Source organism: Zygotorulaspora mrakii, chromosome 6 (genome assembly GCF_013402915.1).
Source record: "Zygotorulaspora mrakii chromosome 6, complete sequence".
Lineage (NCBI taxonomy): Eukaryota > Fungi > Ascomycota > Saccharomycetes > Saccharomycetales > Saccharomycetaceae > Zygotorulaspora > Zygotorulaspora mrakii.
Window position 1 is genome coordinate 1,230,625 of NC_050724.1, and position 19,488 is coordinate 1,250,112.

The 19,488-nt window shown below is 39.9% G+C and overlaps 3 protein-coding genes across 3 annotated transcripts; 2 read left to right on the forward strand and 1 right to left on the reverse strand.

The window, feature by feature from the left end:
- Window positions 1–4,222: 4,222 nt before the first annotated feature.
- Window positions 4,223–5,863, reverse strand: HG535_0F06340 (uncharacterized protein; the record flags this gene model as incomplete). Its single annotated transcript, XM_037289952.1, has 1 exon — window positions 4,223–5,863. One exon carries the CDS (start codon window positions 5,861–5,863, stop codon window positions 4,223–4,225), a length of 1,641 nt encoding a protein of 546 aa, XP_037145847.1.
- An 810-nt stretch (window positions 5,864–6,673) lies between these two features.
- On the forward strand, window positions 6,674–8,692 carry HG535_0F06350 (sodium:solute symporter family protein; the record flags this gene model as incomplete). The annotated part of the gene is made up of 1 exon (XM_037289953.1): window positions 6,674–8,692. One exon carries the CDS (start codon window positions 6,674–6,676, stop codon window positions 8,690–8,692), a length of 2,019 nt encoding a protein of 672 aa, XP_037145848.1.
- Window positions 8,693–12,179: 3,487 nt separating this feature from the next.
- Window positions 12,180–13,145, forward strand: HG535_0F06360 (uncharacterized protein; the record flags this gene model as incomplete). Its single annotated transcript, XM_037289954.1, has 1 exon — window positions 12,180–13,145. The coding sequence occupies one exon, from the start codon at window positions 12,180–12,182 to the stop codon at window positions 13,143–13,145; it is 966 nt and encodes a 321-aa protein (XP_037145849.1).
- Between the last annotated feature and the right edge of the window lie 6,343 nt (window positions 13,146–19,488).

Below are 19,488 nucleotides of genomic sequence, written 5' to 3' on the forward strand. Positions count from 1 at the left end.
GAAATATCAACGTACTCTCCCTTCTCGTGGTCCATACTTCCTTGGGATCCCTTCTCTTTATTTACCTCATCATAAACTCTAGAGATGTTCATCGACATAACGGGACTCGCAATGGGTACAAGTTTTGACATCTTAAGCGGGAAAATAGTCTTTATCGGTCCAATAAAAGCCCTTATTGCTTTCAAGAATTATTCTTTAGTTTTGCTGAATATAGTTAGATGCCACACAGCTCTCAGTTTCTTTTAACTTATTTCAACTCAATAAGACTTTTAGACAATCCCGATAAATATGACACATTTCAAATTGACACATTTCAAATTGACACATTTTTATATTGACACATTCTAAGTTGACACCTTTTAGGTCTTGGCGGAAGACACGACCATTTTCTTTTTTTTTGCCGTGTCTATCGCAATCATGCGCTGTATCTTCTTTTTTTCCGGCGTTTTTACTCCCTGTTCTGCGATATGCTCACTATCTCTTTCAAAGAAGTCGATCACATCTGTATATCCTGACTAGATAACAGATAGTCAGAAAGACTTTACCTTGATATCATAACACTCAAAGACGCCTAGGAGAGAAGGAGACAACATAGTTTTAGCTCTCAACTTTGCGAAAGATAGAAGTTGACAGGTGCTGAGGTAAACAACCTCGATAACATCATATTAGTTTCTCACACTGTTTTAGGAAAAAGTAGGACGTTTTCTCCTATTTTGCTGCATTTTGACACATTTCTCAATTGGAAATATGTTCTGATGTTCGAAGGCATGTGAGCAGAAAAGAAAAGGTAAAACTTGAGGCACGCTGCGTCTCGAAAAGTGCGAAAAAGAGATAAGTTTGTGAAAATTTGTGCCGTGCGAATGTGTCAAACGAGATAGTTATTCGATAATATTGTTCGGAGCGCTGACGGAAAGCCGATAGTAAGTCCTCTGCAGGACTCTCTCTGTTAAGAAATTCATAATGCTGAGGGGATTTCCTGAGGAGCAGTCTAAAATGCGCACTCGCATAAGTTGAAGCAAATGCACAAAACTTGCAGATTTTTCTTGGCATATCCGTTAATTAGTTGACGTGGAGAGTTGTCGCACGTAGATAGCATCATTATGCGACTCCCTTCAATAATCTGGACGTTACTGGGCTAACCCTCTGGCTCCTATCACATTTGCGAAACATCTTATGGATACGCAAGATTGTGTCATCAGAATCCACATTTGATATTAACATATTGTGGCGAAAACAGACTTTACATCTTTGCTTATGACACATATATCATTTGCAAATGCGGCCACTCTCTGCACTCTTGCACTTATTGTTGAGCTGTCCATTCGCTGAACACACTTTTGACACAAATGATTTCCTGCATTTCTTTCTTTTCTCAGTATATTTTTTTTGTGAGGAAGCGGGGAGCAACTGAGGCAGGTCGACGTTGAGCCTAAATTAACAAAAACGGCACGCTCGGATTGCTTTTTAAGACATTTTACGTAATTTACCAGTCAGAGGAACTAGCTGCATCAACGTCTATGCCATGAGATTGGTCACATCAACGCCAATCTACAAGAAAATTTTCATACAGCTCCCAGTTTAGCTTCAGGCTAATTTGCATCTGCCTAACCCAATGTATTGATATTTTTAGTGTGTGATGACGTTTTCTGAGACTGTTTAAAAATTCTCTAGGAACAATTAGAGTAGAGTAGGAGTGTATACAGATATAGCTACGTGTGAAATTCTTAGTGCCTATTACCTGAGCTTGATAGAAAAACCTCTTTTTGTTTAAGCGATTAACAGGAATCGAGGAAAAACTATGTTAGCGATTTTGAATACGTTTCTTTGATTTACAGTGTTCTTCAAACTGTCGACTATTTAAAATTCAGCAAATGTGAACTGCGCCCAGATATATTTAAAGAGTAGCTTTTTGCAAAACGTGGGTTACAAATTGAAAAGCATTTTCTTACTGAGGTAATAGTACTAGCACGCCTGTTCTGATTGTTCGAAAGTATTTGGGAAAAGGTCACTTGCAAAAAGCCTTCAAATGTTGACAAGCAGTTCCATTTTTGTGCAGATATACGAAAGGAGGTTTTGGCTGATAGTAAGAAACCTCTAAATCTTCCGGCTTTAGCTGATATTTGCTCTCTATGCGATGCTGAAGACAAAAAATTTTGGATTGTCCCTGCTCGCTTCAGAAATAAAGATAGCTGGCAGCTACGGAACAAGAATCCAGTATTAGTATATCTAGGTGTAGTTCTTGACATGTAGTCTGCCAGCGTACTTCTTAAAAGACATTGCTTTTCAGCAACAAAGAAAGTCGATTAATTCTAAATAACAATGGTTTGTATTACTTCTCAAAGACAGCCATGTTAAGAAAAAAGATTTTGTCCAAGACATGATGCATGTTTCGTGTTTTTATTAAACTTCACTCCCGGTTTACTCCGAGCATGCCTTCTATGCCATTTGCCAAGGAAGGACACTTGACATGTGGAATAATTATATGCTATCGTATTTCAATTGGTTTCACAAGAGGCTCTATGTGTTCTGGTCTATCATTTAACGACAGCCATGTGCTACTGCGAGAGTTGTCCGATAAACTCCTTCCGAGACCGTGTTCAGCAGAGAGATGCTCTGCTTCATTTCCATTGGTATCACCTTGAATGCTTGTGGACTCTTCTGAATGTTGTCAGGGGATTCAGGGACCAATGTTTCGGTGCAGTTCAGGTCTATAGTGAATTTTATCTTCTTTGCTCATCTTTGTAATTTGAGCCATTGTTTAGCTGCTCATGGGTTTGCCTCTTTCTTCTCTCAAAATATACATAGAAATGTTAAAAGATATGCTATTGCACTGACCTCAAACCATTACAAACGTGTAAAGCGCAGATAATCATTAGACAGTTTCGACGTGTTTGGTTTTTGCTTATAATATGTGCTTCTTAGTTGCATTCGTTTCATTCCGTTAAAGATATTATTTTCTCAAAAACTATTGTCACGCAGTACGTTGTTTTTGTAACGTATTCGTAAATGTACTTGTGTGTCTATTCGTTATTCGTCTCTGTTACTCGATCTTGGTATAGTGTATTATATAGTCTTAGTGCGGCTCGAATGCAAAAAACCATTTTCTTGTGAACGACATGAAGTTCTACGTTTAGACAAGAGTGTCCTCAGAAGACTTGCTGTAATTAAAGGACCGTTTCCTACATCTTAGCCAATTTTAATAGAATGCTGGCCACTAAATGACGCTGGGGTGCCTACTGATCACAGTGTTCGAGCCCCGAGGTATTATAAAACTGCAACATTGTCTAAAGTGAAAGGCGATGTATTAATTCACGTTAGAAGTGGTACTCTAAGTATGTTGCTCTTTTGGGTGATCTTGCCGTAAAGGGCCAAGCAGATAATACTCTGGGATCCTCGAATTCAGGTAAGGGCTGGAGAAATATTCGTTTTAGTTATTAAGGTTCGAGAATCTTAGCAAATTTCCTTTTAAGAGCTCCTGCTTCGTATTTTGGGAAGGAGTGCATGTGGAGTTTAATACACAACAGAGACTATGTCGAAAAGGTTCAAGTCTGCTCTTCAATATTTGCTGAAGATAGAGATAACACAAGTTCGATAGCAGTTCTTCAAGGTCGCAGTTGCATAAGATGAACAATAATCCGTACGGGGAATGAATTATTATTGCGCCGCCTATTTGTGTTAGATCTCCCGTCAAGTTCCTTATTATGAAACTGGGAGTAGATTGTTTTTCATCAAATGATCTCTACTTAAAACCATTGTTCAGATCAAGGAAAGTTTCGATTTTATTTCACTTGCTGTTACATTAATACATTAAGAGAAGAGTGAATGATGTAGTCAACATGGAATAAGGAACGTATTTGTACGATTTACAATGTCTCGTTTTATCTAGTAAGCTATAATTTGAAATATAGGTATCTTGAGTTGGGAAAAGTGATTTAATAATCGTTTCCTTTCCCCTGGATACGTTAATCCCATAGTTTTAGAGTTTCGAAAGAAGATTTTCTAATCTTTTAGGTATCGAAGACAATTCAAGATAGTGTCAAAGAAACCTTGACTTCCCAGTAATAACTGCCTATTTTTTCGGTTTTATTACAGATATACTGTTTCTAAGCATCTATGGTCGCTATACCATGAAGACTTCACCTTATTTGGCGTCGCTTTCCGAAGATGAATCTTTTACGTAGTTTCACAGAGACAAAAGCATGTGTTCGTATATAAGTTATTGCTAAGCTAATAAATCCTTAATGATTGACGATATTTCAAGTACCTTCTCTTCCTCAAATTTTGGACAAACTATCTGAACACAAACAGGCATCTTATCAAACTCGTTAGGATCGTAATAATTTTTAAGTTTCTTATCGAGTTCACTGACCGGAATATATTCGTTGTCTACCTTGTCAATATTTTTATCAACGGTTGTGACTGGGAAAACGACACTAGCGCAATCAATAACATTGAAGGGAGTTGTATAGTTCAATGCAATACACTTTCCGTCATTTTTTTTGAAGCCAGCTGTTGGCCATACGGGACAGATTAATGCGTCGATTGGCTTACCATCCGTTGTCTTTGTTGAAGTGTGGGCCCAGTAACTCAGGAACTTTTCCCTTAATTCTGATTTACGCTCCCCAATTTTCCACCACTTTTCCACAGAGATAGGTCGCTCCATAGGGTTATAATCCACCAGTGATTTTACACAATCCGCCACAGGCTCACCACTTAAAGCGCATATATCTTTAATTTCTTGACCATGATCTGCTGAGAATGTTTCTGTTGCTAGATCAAGGACGTCTGCATGGTGCTCGAAATTCCAATCAATGACTTCGTGGGACCCTTTTTCAACCGCTCGAACAACCATTTGAAGAGCTCTTGATATAGGAGGATGAACCATGATAGATCCATCCCACCACATAACTGCAAAACGCAAAGTTTGATGTTTCAAATATGATGTGTCACGCCAAGGGATCGGAACTACCTTAGGATCCCGCTCCCAGGTGTTTGATTCGATAACGGATTTGGTAAACAACACAATATCTTCTAAAGAAGTTGCCAATGGTCCTATAACCGATGGAATAACCTCTTGCCCTTTGTATGAATTGGCGATACCCATATAAGGAATCCTTCCGTGAGAAGGCCTCAAACCGTATAGGCCCTGAAAAGAAGCAGGAATTCTAATACTTCCACCAATATCTGTACCTACACCTAGAATAGACCCATGAGCGCCGATTAATGCACCTTCACCTCCAGAGCTTCCACCACTGGAGAATGCTATGTTAATACTATTCAATGTAGTACCAAGTAAATTTGATTGAGTTTCCGGTGCCATCATGGCCATGGGGACAGCAGTCTTTACATAAAAGACGGCACCCTTATCCTCCAAAACCTGAGCAAGCAAAGACTTGGTCTTAACTTCCTGCCCGACATAACCAACATATCCAATGGTAGTATCAATACCAGGCAAATTCACTTGATCTTTAAGTGAGATGGGAACTCCGTGAAGAGAGCCGACCGTAGTGCCATGTGTCGATAGGTAATCATCCAACTCTTTTGCTCTCTGTAATGCCTGGTCAAAAAATATTTCGACACAGCAATTGAGTATTTGATGAGCAAGTGCTGCCCTATGGCAAAATGCATAGCATACGTCCCATGAGGACAGCTCACCACCGGCTATTCTTTGAGAGAGTTCGGTTGCAGTCATGTTAGTAATTGCTAATTCCTGTCGAGACAGTAAACTATCGATATATTCTTTAGTATTCGTATAGCCATCTTTCAGCATGGCTGCTGTGATATCCTTTACTCTCCATTTCGCTGGAATTGATTCTCCAATTTGTTTTCTCTTTTCTTCAGCAACAGTTTTCCAAGTCCTCATTGTATAAATTCGTTCCCGACAATATTTCACAATGAAGACTTGGAAAGCTTCATTTCGTTAGTTCTTTGTTAAATAAATGATTTTTTCTCCACTGAATTATGAATAAAGAAACCATTCACATCAAAGCACCCCGATCTGACTTAACTATATCTTTAATTCTTGAAGATTAGCCGTCACGACTCTTGCGCGGTTCTAGATTAAAAATCGGCCACTACTCTATCATTCATGCTGTTCTTGCACGTTTTCAGGTCTTTGGAAGCGTGAAAAGGAGCGACTGATAACGGGAGACTGATAAGCGCCACCCTTTTTCTCCCCTTGATAATGACATCCCCGCGCGGTATTTTTATCGCACTTCTGCGTCATCGAAGACATTCCTGATAGGTAACAGAAAAATTTCAATCTAATAACTTTACCTTTTATCAATTTCATGTTCCTCAGTAGTCATGTTTAATTGGCTGCAACTACGCATATGCCATAGCCCTTCTAATCTTCAGCGATTTGGCTTCGATTTTTCATCAAGAGTACCAGATAAGTGGTATCGTAGATTCATAGGCTGCTTATATCTCTTTTGTTTGGAGATAGTTGAATGTATGTGATCAATCGTTGAAACTAGAGGATACAGAGAGCAGGAGCAGGGATATTATCTATATTTTCCTCTTGTAAGACAAATCACGATAAAAATAGTTTGATTAAAGATTGAACTAAACTCATATAAATTCCACCTCTCTTTGTCCATTATCTGCCGGAAAAGAAGACAATTCACATTCAAATCATACAAAGATTCAAAAAAAAAAGCAGCGTGAAGAAGTTATGGACCCAATTTTAAGTCAGGGATATGGTTACGGGTTTGCGCTTGGATTAGGCGCGGCATTTGCGATCCTAATGGTTGCTATTTCAAAATTAATGTCTAAGCATGCTGGGCAGGTTCAGAACTCTGAAAGATTTTCTACAGCGTCGAGAAATGTGGGATCCGGCTTAATTGCAAGTTCAACCATTTCAGCTTGGACATGGCCTGCAACGCTATTAGTCAGTGGTACATGGGCATATGAATATGGTATAATGGGTAGCTGGATGTACGGCGTTGGAGGAACCGTGCAAGTCACTTTATTCGTATTTTTAGCACTCAATATTAAGAAGTATGCACCAGGAGCACATACTGTTTGTGAGACGTTTTTCATCAGATTTGGTAAATCTGGTCACCTGTTATATTTATGTTACTGCGCTGCAACCAACATAATTATATCTTCCTTGTTATTGCTGGGCGGTTCCCAAGGGTTTGCTGCTAGCACAGGAATGCATGTGGTGGCTGCAAGCTTTCTTCTTCCCCTGAACGTAATCGTTTATACGGCTTTGGGTGGTCTAAAGGCTACATTTATCTCGGATTGGGTTCATACTGTGATCATTTATCTGATTTTAATTGTATCAGTTTACACAACTTATTGTAGTTCATCACTTATTGGATCTCCCGGAAGGATGTGGGAGCTCTTAAGAGATATTCAGGAGGTCTACCCTGTGGCTCTCGGTAAAAGTTACCTTTCATTCAAGAGTCGCGATATGATTTTGCTGTCATGGTCTGTTACACTAGGGGGTATGTCATCTGTTTTAGGAGACCCGGGATATTCACAAAGAGCAATTGCTTCAGATTCAAAAAGTGTTTTTCTTGGATATACAATGGGTGGATTATGTTGGTGGGTTATCCCTTGGGCCTTAGGTTCTTCCGCTGGATTGGCTTGTAGGGCACTGCTCACAAATCCTGTTTCGGTAACGTTTCCTAATGAGTTATCGAGTGCCGACATCAATGCAAGTATGCCAGTCATATATGGACTAGCTGCCATTCTAGGCAAGAGTGGCGCGGCAGCAGGACTGCTTATGTTGTTTATGTCTGTCACTTCTGCAACGTCTGCTGAATTAATTGCATTTTCTTCGATTACAACATATGATATTTATAGAGCTTATTTCAATCCGAATGCTACCGGGAAGCAATTGGTTAGGGCTTCTCATATTTCTGTCGTAGCATTCGGTATTTTTATGGGCGTTTTATCTGTGGTATTCAACTACATAGGAGTTACCGTAGGTTGGTTATTAAGCTTCTTAGGAATACTTCTCAATCCTGAGGTAGGTGCTGTAGTTCTTTGCCTATTTTGGCCAGGAATGACGAAATTTGGTCTGCTAATTGGTGCACCTTTAGGCACTATTACTGGAATTGTTTGCTGGCTTGGATCGACATACGTTTATGCAGACCACGTTGTTGACAAAAATACGGTAATGACCACAGAAGCTACATTCATTGGCAATATTGTAAGCTTATTTTCAGGTCTTATCTATATCATAGTGTTTTCTCTACTGACACCAAAAAAGGAATCATTTGACCTTACATTACTAAGGGGTGCGATCAAAGTAGCAGATGACGTTGATTACGAGGAAGAAAAGGCATTAGTACTGACTGAAGCCGACGAAAAAGTTTTGGCTCATCAAAGTTATTTGAGTTTAGCAGTCAACTCCGTTGTTTTATTGGGCGTGTATGTGGTCGTTACTTGTGCCTTGTACGGTTGGGGAGGTGATTTTAGCAAAGGATCATTTACTGCTTTCATGGTTATTATGATGATATGGCTCATAGTTGCCGCACTGTTAATTATTCTGTTCCCTCTCTGGCAGGGAAGAAATACAATCAAACTTATTTTTCTATCTATTGTTGGAAAATCTAAACTTGACAGGAAAATTGAATATATAGAAAATGCTTCCACATCGTCTCAGCTAGAAGCAGAGGAAATCGAACAATCAAAATTAGACAAAAAGGATGCCACAAATGTTACTGTTAGTGGCCTTTAAATTACCTTGAATAATTAAGAGCCAATAGCATAGCTGAGTCGTGTATTTTCAAAGAAACTCGTGCTGCTAACCTCTTGTGAAAACAAAAGTATCACCGACGAATTTCAAAACTAGAGAATACATTAGAAAGCATCAGCACGACTTTAACTTACCGCAATTAATCTTTCTGCTGTCACTTTCGATCCAGTATAAGCCGAAATTAGGACTAGTGTGATGAAGTGGTAGCCCACCACCACTTATGGAAACTCAAACTTGTCCCTCCGAGATTATACGGTTTTGTACTTCCTGTTACAATTAGGGAACTACATTACAGCCCGTTTAAGTGTCTTATGAAAAAGAAATTCATTTATGTTACTATCTACTCTTTTTTTTCTGCTTTTATATAGTAAATCTCTAATGACTGGCAGTAATCAAAAAGAGTTATTAAAATGATTTCTTTTTCTGAATGGAAGCCAATCTTCTTAAGCACCAAGATGTTACCGTGGAAAAAGATTTATATATTAATCTTGGTTGCAAATGATTTACATTGACTTCCAGAGAAAACTAGAGACACTTAAAACTACTAGAAGAGACAAATAAAGACTAAATTAACAAGAAATTGAAAATCGTGTTATCAGCAGTCACCCAAGCTAAAATATCTCAAGATTATTCACGACCAATAGAGGAATTTGAAAATTGATGAGATCGATTATGAGGTTAACTACACTGCAGTAATATGGAGATCTCGCAACGCCAGTTGAATTAAACTTATAGATTCTTCCACAGGTTTCTTGGCCTGAAACATGTTTGAACAAGATCTGAAAATCCAGTATATTGATATTTATACACCGAATTAAGATTCTTATGAATTCTGCAAAGGAAATTTTTTTTTGAATGAGAAACGTTAAGGCTTAGCTCTCATTTGTTTAATCTATCTACTTTCTACTAATAAATACTTGCTCATGTCTTTTTCTATTCAGGTTAAAAATTGTAATCCACGGCATATTTTTGGAAATTCTTGGAACAAAGTCAGAGAGAAATCTTCATGATTAAAATCTTTATCTTTTAAAATTCAACAGACAACATAATACCATGTAGAACATGTTGATATCAGTATTTGAAGCATCACATTCGATGTTTTTAAAAAAAGAAATTACATAAAAAAATGATTGTTCCAACTGTTGAATGTATGCTACTACTTTTGTAAAAAATGAGTTGCTTTAGCCGCCGCTGAAGCATAACTCAGTATTCTACCACTTTATGGATGATTACTACATGTTCACAATCATTCTTTCTCACTTTTTCCACACAACTAGATGTTGTCTCAAGCTCTTGTATTCCCGAAGCAAGTAAAATAGCTCCTATCTTGACAAATTGATTCTAATCATAAATACTGTAAAAGACAAATTAGATTTTCAACAGGAGTGTTACGCGTGCGATCTACTGCCAAGAGTAGATACATGCCATTATCTAAATGCTGTCCAACGGCACTTATTTCGGAATGATTAGTCAACTTGCCGTCTTGTTAACACAATCTATGTGTGTTGAAAGAGAATTTAATCAACGCTGTTTGTAGAGTTTAATGCGCGAATTTTGTGAAAATAAATTTCACATGGGTATGGGCGGCATTTCTATTACTGAAGCCAAGAGAGATGGTTTTTGCCGGAAGGAACCAAAGCATTCGGGTTCACCGGCGAATATGTCACTCAGAGGCTAAACTACGCCGGGTGATTATCACCAGCTTTTCAAGAAGTTTTCGGATTACGTATTCTTATTAGTGTTAGCGATAAATATCTGTATCGCATATCAAAGAATGCGTCTTTGGAAGTCTTTTACGTCTTACAGCTTGAAGCTCTCCTAGCACTGTATGCTGAATTAGCGGATGATAAAGAACTATAAGAGATATGGGACTTGAGCAGTAACACCAAAAAAAGTTAGATGCAGCCTTAAGAGATAGGCAATTAATTGTTCAGCGTTTTAAGCTGGTAACATAGCACAAGGTATTTAAGACTCTGGAACTCAACTATTCTTACGCCGCCACGTGACGTTCGCGGTGGCGCACGCATTACCGTGACTTTTCTGGAGGTGGATTTACTATGTGGTGTGCCTTGGTCAGGGCAGTCACGTGAGACTTCTGGGGTTGATATTTCTTGCGAAAAAGAAGAGCTGTAAAGCTGCAACATTGGCCAGCAATAGATATTCCGCTGATCTATAACACCTTATATTTGGGTTCCAAAAATTCTCTATGAGGAGAAAAACACTCAAAGCTGAAGAAAAATAATGATGTGGATCTCTTGTGTCCTTTGTGAGCGATTTAAATAAAAAAATGTGCAGCTATAAGTGTGTGTGAAGTCTCAGGTGACATAGAAGTGAATTCGATGGGATATGGCGATTACCGTAGCACGTGAGTGCATTGTAGAAATGATCATCAGCAACGTGGAATAAGTTTTTCACAGCGCGCGTGGCCGATAAGAGCGATAAGCTTTTCTTGCACTTGCAATATTGCAGCTCTGGCGCAGAACACACAAACGATAGAACGGATAAGTGATGAAGGGTAGTGAGGAAATAATTCGAAGGGGGAGTTCTTCCGGGTTGTCGAGAGTAACAAGATCAGACATTGTGACAACATTATGATGGTCAGTTATAGAGGTATACAAGTCCTTGATTTCCATATCATAGAGTGAAATAAGCTAATTGGATTTAGATTAATATGAGGAAAAGATGTCAGTATCTATACCTGTTCTCCTGCATCTATTTAACCTTAAGAGAGGTGGATGAGTGAGAGATTACTCATCCTTAGCTGATCATGTTTTGTGTGTCATTACGCTAGATGGCCGCTCACTTAGAATTCATAGTACAAATGCCATTTCTTATTCCATTCCCCGCTCTTTCGTATTCAGATTACTGAATTGTAAACGTCTTACGATAGATTATCAACAGATTTCTTTTCAGGCTCGATTGATATTTAATAAGGCTTCATCTGACTTCATTCCTTTTGCCGTATCGTTACCAATTGTTTTGTTCCTAGCTCTTCTAAGTCATCTGTGATGTCTTCTCTCGCAATATTGATCTATATTTCACAGACGATGATTTGAGAAGCAGAGGAGTGAGGTGTGACGAAGGTAAAGGAGCGAGCTGTTTGAAAGAAGAAGAGTGATGGGAATGAATGTGATGTGTGTTGTGTGAAACGCAAGAAGTGAAGAAGGAACGAGTGGGGATGAGTGATGCAAAGGACTGGTAACATGAAGGTTAAGTTAGATAAAAAAGTAAAGAAAGGGATGAGTTATGAAAAAATGGTGGGAATGTGAACTGGAGCAAGTGTATAACGGAAACAGTGGCGTCGTTCTACTCGGTGCCAGCACCAGACCACCAGCTGTGTTGCAACTCGTGGGAGGAGCAAAGTTGTCCGAGGGAGATTGGCGAGGTGCGCAGTGCTGTACACAGTGTAAGGGTAAACGTGCCTTCGGAAGAGGAGGGAGATGAGGAGGAGTATCAAGGTCATTCGCGGATGTTTGACTTTATTCTCGACAACATTCAAAACAAAACTACGGGACTGTATGCGAGCGAGTTGCGTACGTTATTGTTCGATAGCACATCGGCAGACCTGCCCCGAATGAAGGATCTGATATACGGGGTGCCGGCTGACCACATACTCACAGCTGCGGAAATGAACCTACCGCAGAGTGTTTGTCGCACCTGTTTCATGTCGAACGAGTATTGCCAGTGTGAGACGTTTGGGAAACACATGGGAAAAATCATCCTGGAGGCACTTGCGCTTCTTCGACTTGTCCCGGCACGGCAAAATATGAGACACCTCTTTAATTTTGCGCAGCTGGGGCGAGGACATAACATCGTGCAACATGTGCTGCGGCAGAAGGCGGTGTGGAGGAGACTATATGAGGAAGCGATGGAATCAGAGTACACGGAGACGATTGAGGGGATTACATGCAATGACGACGTGACGTCAAGAGTATTGTTGCAATGGGCATACTTTTGGCATGCAGTGGTCCGGTCGAAAGCAAACGTGGCGACGTTAGTGTTTGAAGGTCGACTATCGAAACCATTCGGAATTGATATGGAGTGGGGGAACAGAGAGCCGTATAGCAGGTATTCAAGAATGTTAGACAAGGAGATATTTGTGCGGTCGCACCGACGCATGCTGGAAGTTGTTTCAGGTACACTTTGGGAGGACGGGCATGGTCGGGGGGACTGTTTTGATTTGAATGAGTTCCGGCTGTTGGTGCTCCTGTTGTACTGTGTGTACGAGAAAGGGGATGTTCACGATATGGTGAGTAGGGTGTTACCTGGGTACCGCAAGTTTGAAGTATTTGGGCAATGGTTGGGCAGTGTGATGTGTAAGCGAGTGTGCGGTTACGATGAGCGGGTGCCTGTGTACAGGTTTGTACTGGGCACGTATGTGGAGGAGTGTGGATTGAACAAGGTGTTGATAGAAGGTGAGGCGAGTGATATGTAGTATAGATTTATAGAAGCCGTGGGACTTTGCAGTTGAGTAGGTTTAAGGGTGTAGTGTTCTGAGATATCATGTAATCGTAGTTTGTGATCTTGCCAAAAGTGAGTGTACAACGTCTCGTAGAATATGCTGTGGAGCTGGTGGTAGAATACAAAAGCACAATCGTAGGGTAGAGATGGATGCGCATATAACGGTATATAATTTGTAACGAAAACGAGTGATCTCAGGGTTTTAGGTTTTCGCATTTTTTCGATATACTGATGTATTTCTGGCGAATGGTGTGCCTTTTGGTGATAAAACATTATGAATCTACGTTAGAGTGCTCCTTTTCTTGTAATGTCAACTTGTAACGGTCCCAAAGTACATGGTCCTCGAGAGAGCAAAAAAATCAAATTCCAAAAAAATGTTTGCAGGCACGCGATTATTTCATGTTGGGGAGGAATTTCTCAAAATTTAAAAAAGTGAAAAGTGTCGAAAATGAAAAAGAAGTAGTAAAATAGAGAGAAATAGTTAAATAAAGAAGGGTAGCTTTGAGTTTTTTGAGTCGAAGTTGATATTGAGGGATATACAGAGGGGCAAAGAGATGAGATGTGCGGGTCTAACGTCTGTTTGTATGGGTTTGTTGAGTGAATGTCTGGGCGATGGTGTAGAGATGGCGGAATGGGGTACGGAGGTAGATGTATGGATGGGAATGGCAGCTTAAAATATTCTGTGGCGTTGTATAGGATGCTGAGGATGGGTTTGCAGATGTAAATTAAGGAATGGTTTGCGAGTGTTTACATACAGGCAAAGTGGTATGGATTGATGGAATGTGGAGGGAATGGTAAACGAGGAGGGTGATGGAAGAAGCAGGGCAAGGGAAGTGAATAGGCAGGGAGAGGGAAGGGAAATATTAAATAAGGGATGGCAATAGATATTGAAGTTAAATTAAATGTTAAAGTTGGTCAAAATGCGAGTTTATTGAGAAGAAGCGATGGGTTAAGGGGGGGGATAGTGGGTGAAAAAAGAGGATAGAAAAAAGGGAATGAAGGCTGATTTGGTGGAAGTAGAGGTGAAATGGGGTTATTGAGTGAGTTCGGAAGTGATATAGATTTTAAAAACGGAGAAAAGAGGAATTATTCGTCGAAATGCGACGGGGTAAAAGTGGTGAGGTAAGGAAGGTAGGGTAAGTGGGTCGTAAAGGACGTGAAATCAGAAGTGTAAATAAAGGAATGTAAATAAAGGAATGTAAATAAAGGAATGTAAATAAAGGAATGTAAATAAAAGAATGTAAATAAAAGAATGTAAATAAAGGAAAGTAAACAAAGGAATGTAAATAAAGGAATGTAAATAAAGGAATTTAATAATAAGTTGTAAATAAGATAATGTAGTTGAAAGTTTGTAATAATAAATTTTAAATAGGATAATGTATGTTTGTAAAGGAATGTGAGAAGTAAAAGGAAAAAGTTAGCAGGAGTGAGTAGAGGATAAAAGGGAGAATAAAAGTGATGTGTCCAATATAAAGTAGTTTGAAAGGAATATGTGGCTGTTATCGTTATTGTTGTTATTGTTGTTGTTGTTGTTGTTGTTATTGTTGTTATTGTTGTTATTGTTGTTGTTGTTGTTGTTGTTGTTGTTGTTGTTGTTGTTGTTGTTGTTGTTTATTGTTGTTGTTTATTGTTGTTGTTTATTGTTGTTGTTTATTGTTGTTGTTTATTGTTGTTGTTTATTGTTGTTGTTTATTGTTGTTGTTAATTGTTGTTGTTGTTGTTTATTGTTGTTGTTAATTGTTGTTGTTTATTGTTGTTGTTGTTTATTGTTGTTTATTGTTGTTGTCGTTTTTTGATGGGAAAAGAAGAAGTTGTTTATGGATCTCGATGGTAAATTAAGGAAAGGAAGAGAAAGGAGGTAAAAGTGGTAAGCGAAAAGATAATTTAAGTAATATATTGGTTATATGTGAGAGAGTAGTGAAGAAAATCGTTGTATAAAGTTTAGTAATTGGTTTAGAATAGATAGTTGGTAAAAGAAGAAGTCAGTTTTGAGGTAAAAGAATCATTGTAGATTAAAGAAGTAAAAAAGGGATAGAAGAAAAGAATCGTGAAAATGGTTAGTAAAAGAGTGATGAGTGATGAAAATAAGTGTAAATATGTTAGCGAGAAGAAAAGGAATGGTGAAGAAAGAGTGAAGTAAGAAGAAATGAAAAAGTAGAGTGAAGGAGAAGGGAATAGTAAAGAGGTTTCAATGAAAGAAAAGGTGTAGAAGAGTAGAGTGGCGGAAATAGAAGTATGGAGTAAGGTATAGTAGTAAAGTGGAAGAATAAGTGGGGGTAGAAGGAGGAAGGAAGTAGAGTAGTGAGGTAGAAGAGTTAGAAAGAGAGGAATGAATGAGGTGAAATAGAGAAAAAAAAGTAATAATTGAAAGATGAAATAGAAGTTTGAAAGAAGAGGAGTTGGAAGTGTGTTGTTGTAATTTAAAGAGGAGAAAAATATGTAGATAAGAAATAGGTGAGGTGGTAGGTTGGTGAAAAGGGGATGAAGAAATGTGGAAAGAGAGGGGTTGAAAATAAGAGGGAAGGAGAAGAGAAGTGAAACGGTGAGTGATGTAAGGAAAAGATGAAATGAAGAAAACGAATGAATGAGACGCGGAAAATATGAAAGATGAGGGGAGAAGTGTAATAGATGAAGAGGGTAGGGGGTGAATGGAAGTTGAATGGCGGATGAAATCGAAATGAGAGCGGTGAGGGAGTGGTATGAAAGATATGGAAAAGAGGAAGAGGAAGAGGAAGAGGAAGAGGAAGAGGAAGAGGAAGAGGAAGAGGAAGAGGAAGAGGAAGAGGAAGTGGAATCATAAAGGGTTATGGAGTAAAAGAGATGAAAAGAGTTGAGGGTAGAATGAAAATAGGCGGTACGGGAAAGGTGTAGGGGAAAGGAGATATGGGATGTAAGTGTGAAATGGAGAAAAGAAAAAGGAAAATAAAGAGGAAGTGGGGTGGTAGAGCGTAGTGATGAGAAAGAAATGATGTAGAAAATAGAAGTAGAATGTGGAGTAGAACGGGAGTGAAAGGAAGGAGTGAAGTGTAGATGAAAGAGTGGGGAGTAGAACGGGAGTGAAAGGAAGGAGTGATGGGTAGATGAAAGAGTGAGGAATAGAACGGGAGTGAAAGGAAGGGGTGGTGTAGAGTAGGAGAAAAGCGTCGGGAGTAGTATGAAGGAAGTATGAAGGAAAAAAGCGGTTGAGTGTAGGTGCGTAGAAGATGAGAGATGGGGAGTAGTGTGAGGGAAGTAGGAAAGTGGAAGAAAGAGGAAAAGTGAAAGGTAGAGGAATGTGTAGTTTGAAGAAGAGAGGAAGATGGAATGAAGTTGATGTTTGGGTAATAGTGGAAGTGAAAAAGAAGGAAGTTAAATGAAAGTATGGGGAGGAGAGTAGTAGAGTAACGTAGAAAGGGAAGTAAGAGAAGAGATGAGAATGAATGAAGTAAAAGAGTAATGAGAAGAGTGGGAAGAAATGGGAAGTTGAAGGGAATGGTAGAGAAGGGAAAAGGAGTATGAGTGAGTGGTTGTATAGGGAAAAGGAGTGGATGTGAAATGGAAAAAAAAGTGTATGAGAAGATGAAAAGTGTTGGAAGTTGATGTGAAGAGTGAAATGGAGTGAATGGGAGTAGAAAGTAAGAAAAAGTAGTAAAAATAGAGAGAAATGGAAAGTGTTGGTAGGAGAGTAGAGTCGAGAAAGGAGAGGGTGTGAGAAAAAAGAAAAGAAGAGAGGGAGTGTGAGAGTAGAGTGAATGGTTGAGAAAAGAGTGGTGATGAAGAGGGAGATGAAGAGGGAGATGGAGTTGGAGTGAAAAGAAAAGAAAGTTGAGTATGTATGAATGGAGATGAAAAGATGGAGAGTGAATGAGAGTTGAAGTGAATGGAAGGAGAAAGAAGTTGAAGTGAATGAAAGAGGAAAAGAGTTTGGTGGGGAGTGTTGTGGAGAAGCGAAGAGTAGTAGAAACGGAAAGGAAAGAAATGGAAAGAAGGAAAGAAAGGAGAGTAGTATGGTAGAAAAGTGAAGATGAAATGAGTTCGGTAGGGGTGCGGTGTAGGGGAGTGTAGGGGAGTGTAAGGGAGTGGAGTGAAATGGATGGAAGTATGTAGTAGAGTAGGGTGTATGTAAAAAGAAAGAAAAGAATGAAATGTAAAAGTAAAATTGTATGAAAGATGAGGAGGGGAGTGAAGTCGAGTAGAAAAGAAAGATGAAAGAATGAGAGAGCGAAGAAAAAAAGATGTAGTTGAAAGTGAAAAGGGAGTGAGGAGAAAGAGTAAATGTCGGGAGTTGAGTAGTAAAAAAGGAGTAGATGTGTAAAATGAGGTGATGAAAAGATGGAATAGAAATGATGAATGTATGAGAAGTGTGGTATGAATGGTGTATGTAGATGTGAAAACGAAAAGTGAGAGTGAAAAGAGAGAGTAGAATGAATGAGTGTGTAGTGAAATAGGAGTAGAGAGGTAAAAGGAAGTTCGAATGAAAGAGATGAAGAGAGTAAATAAAAAGAGTGTGTAGTGAAGTAGGGTAGAGAAGTTGAGTAGATGTGTGAATGGAAATGGATGGTTGGTAGCGTGGAAGAGATGAAAAGTTTGGATGTTGGTGTGGGAATGAGGGAAGGTGGGAAGAGAGAGTGGTTGAGTGGAGTGAGGAATGAAGTGAGAGTAGAAATGAAAGAGAAAAAAGAAAAGATGAAAAGATGAAAAAGATGTGTGGTGGTTGAAGAGTAGAGAAGATGAGAGTGAAAGGAGGGAGTGAGGAGATGTGAGTGTGATGAAAAGAATGAGATGAAGGTAGGATGAGTTGTGGAAGTGAAGAGTGAATGAGAGTGAGAAGTGGGAAAGAAAGAAGAAAAAGAAAAGAGGAATGAAGTGGTGAGTAGAGAGAGAAAGGAGTTGAGGGTTGAGTGAGTGGTTGAGAGAAAGTGATGGAGAATGGAAATGTGGTTTGAGTGGAATGAGGGGATGGGAGGGAAGTGAAGTGAAGAAAGGAAATGTATGAATGTATGAGTGTATGAATGGAGATGGTGGGGAATGTTGAAGTAGAGGAGCGGATGGAAGAAAGAGAAGGGAAAAGGGAAAAAGAAAAAAGAAGCGTGGTGTATGGTAGAGGTAGAATGAGGTGAAGAGATGAAGAAGTGTTTGGGGGTGAATGTGAGATGAATGAAGAGGATGTGAAAGTGTATGAATGAGGGATGGAAGTGGGATGAAGAGGTGAAAGAAGTGATGTGTAAGTGGAGTGAGGGGAGAGGGATGGTGAAGTGGTGATGAAAGTAGGAGGGGAAGTAGAAAGAAGAAAGAAAGAGAAGATGAGAAAGTGAAATGTCGTTGTGTAGTTGTGTAGTAGTGTAGTAGTAAAGGGTGAAGAAAAGGAGTCTGAGAGTGTGTTGTAGTTGGGGAGTGGGGAAGTGAGAGTGGAAATGTGAAAAAGAGTGTTGAGGAAATGGGAAGTGAAGGAGAAAGTGGTAGGGGTGTGGAGTATGGGAGTAGTATGGTTGGAGAATGGTGTAGAGGAGTGAATGATGGAAAAAAAGAAAAGTGGAAAGGGAAGTCGAGAAAAAGAGTGAATGAAATGTGATGTATGGTTGAAGATGGTGAGGAAATGGGAAATGGGAATGAGTGATGTGATGAAAAAAGAAAAGAGAGGGGGAAAGGTGTGAAAGTGAGGTGGTAGTGGTGGTGGAGTGAAAGGAGAGAGTGAAGTGGAAATGAAGGAATGTGGAGTCGTGTGAAATGAGAAATGGAAGTGAAGAAAAAATGGAAGGGTGGAGGAAGATGTGAGAGTAGGGTGTGTAAAGTAAAAAAAGAAAAGAGCGAAAAAAAGAATGTGAAATGAATGAGAGATGTGAGAGTGTAGGGGTGTATGAAATAGAAAAGAAATAGAAGATGAAAAATGGAAGAGGGAGGGGAGCGGTGTAGGGGAGCGGTGTAGGGGAGCGGTGTAGGGGAGCGGTGTAGGGGAGCGGTGTAGGGGAGCGGTGTAGGGGAGCGGTGTAGGGGAGCGGTGTAGGGGAGCGGTGTAGGGGAGCGGTGTAGGGGAGCGGTGTAGGGGAGCGGTGTAGGGGAGCGGTGTAGGGGAGCGGTGTAGGGGTGCGGTGTAGGGGTGCGGTGTAGGGGAGCGGTGTAGGGGAGCGGTGTAGGGGAGCGGTGTAGGGGTGCGGTGTAGGGGAGCGGTGTAGGGGTGCGGTGTAGGGGTGCGGTGTAGGGGTGCGGTGTAGGGGTGCGGTGTAGGGGTGCGGTGTAGGGGTGCGGTGTAGGGGTGCGGTGTAGGGGTGCGGTGTAGGGGTGCGGTGTAGGGGTGCGGTGTAGGGGGTGCGGTGTAGGGGTGCGGTTGGTAGGGGTGC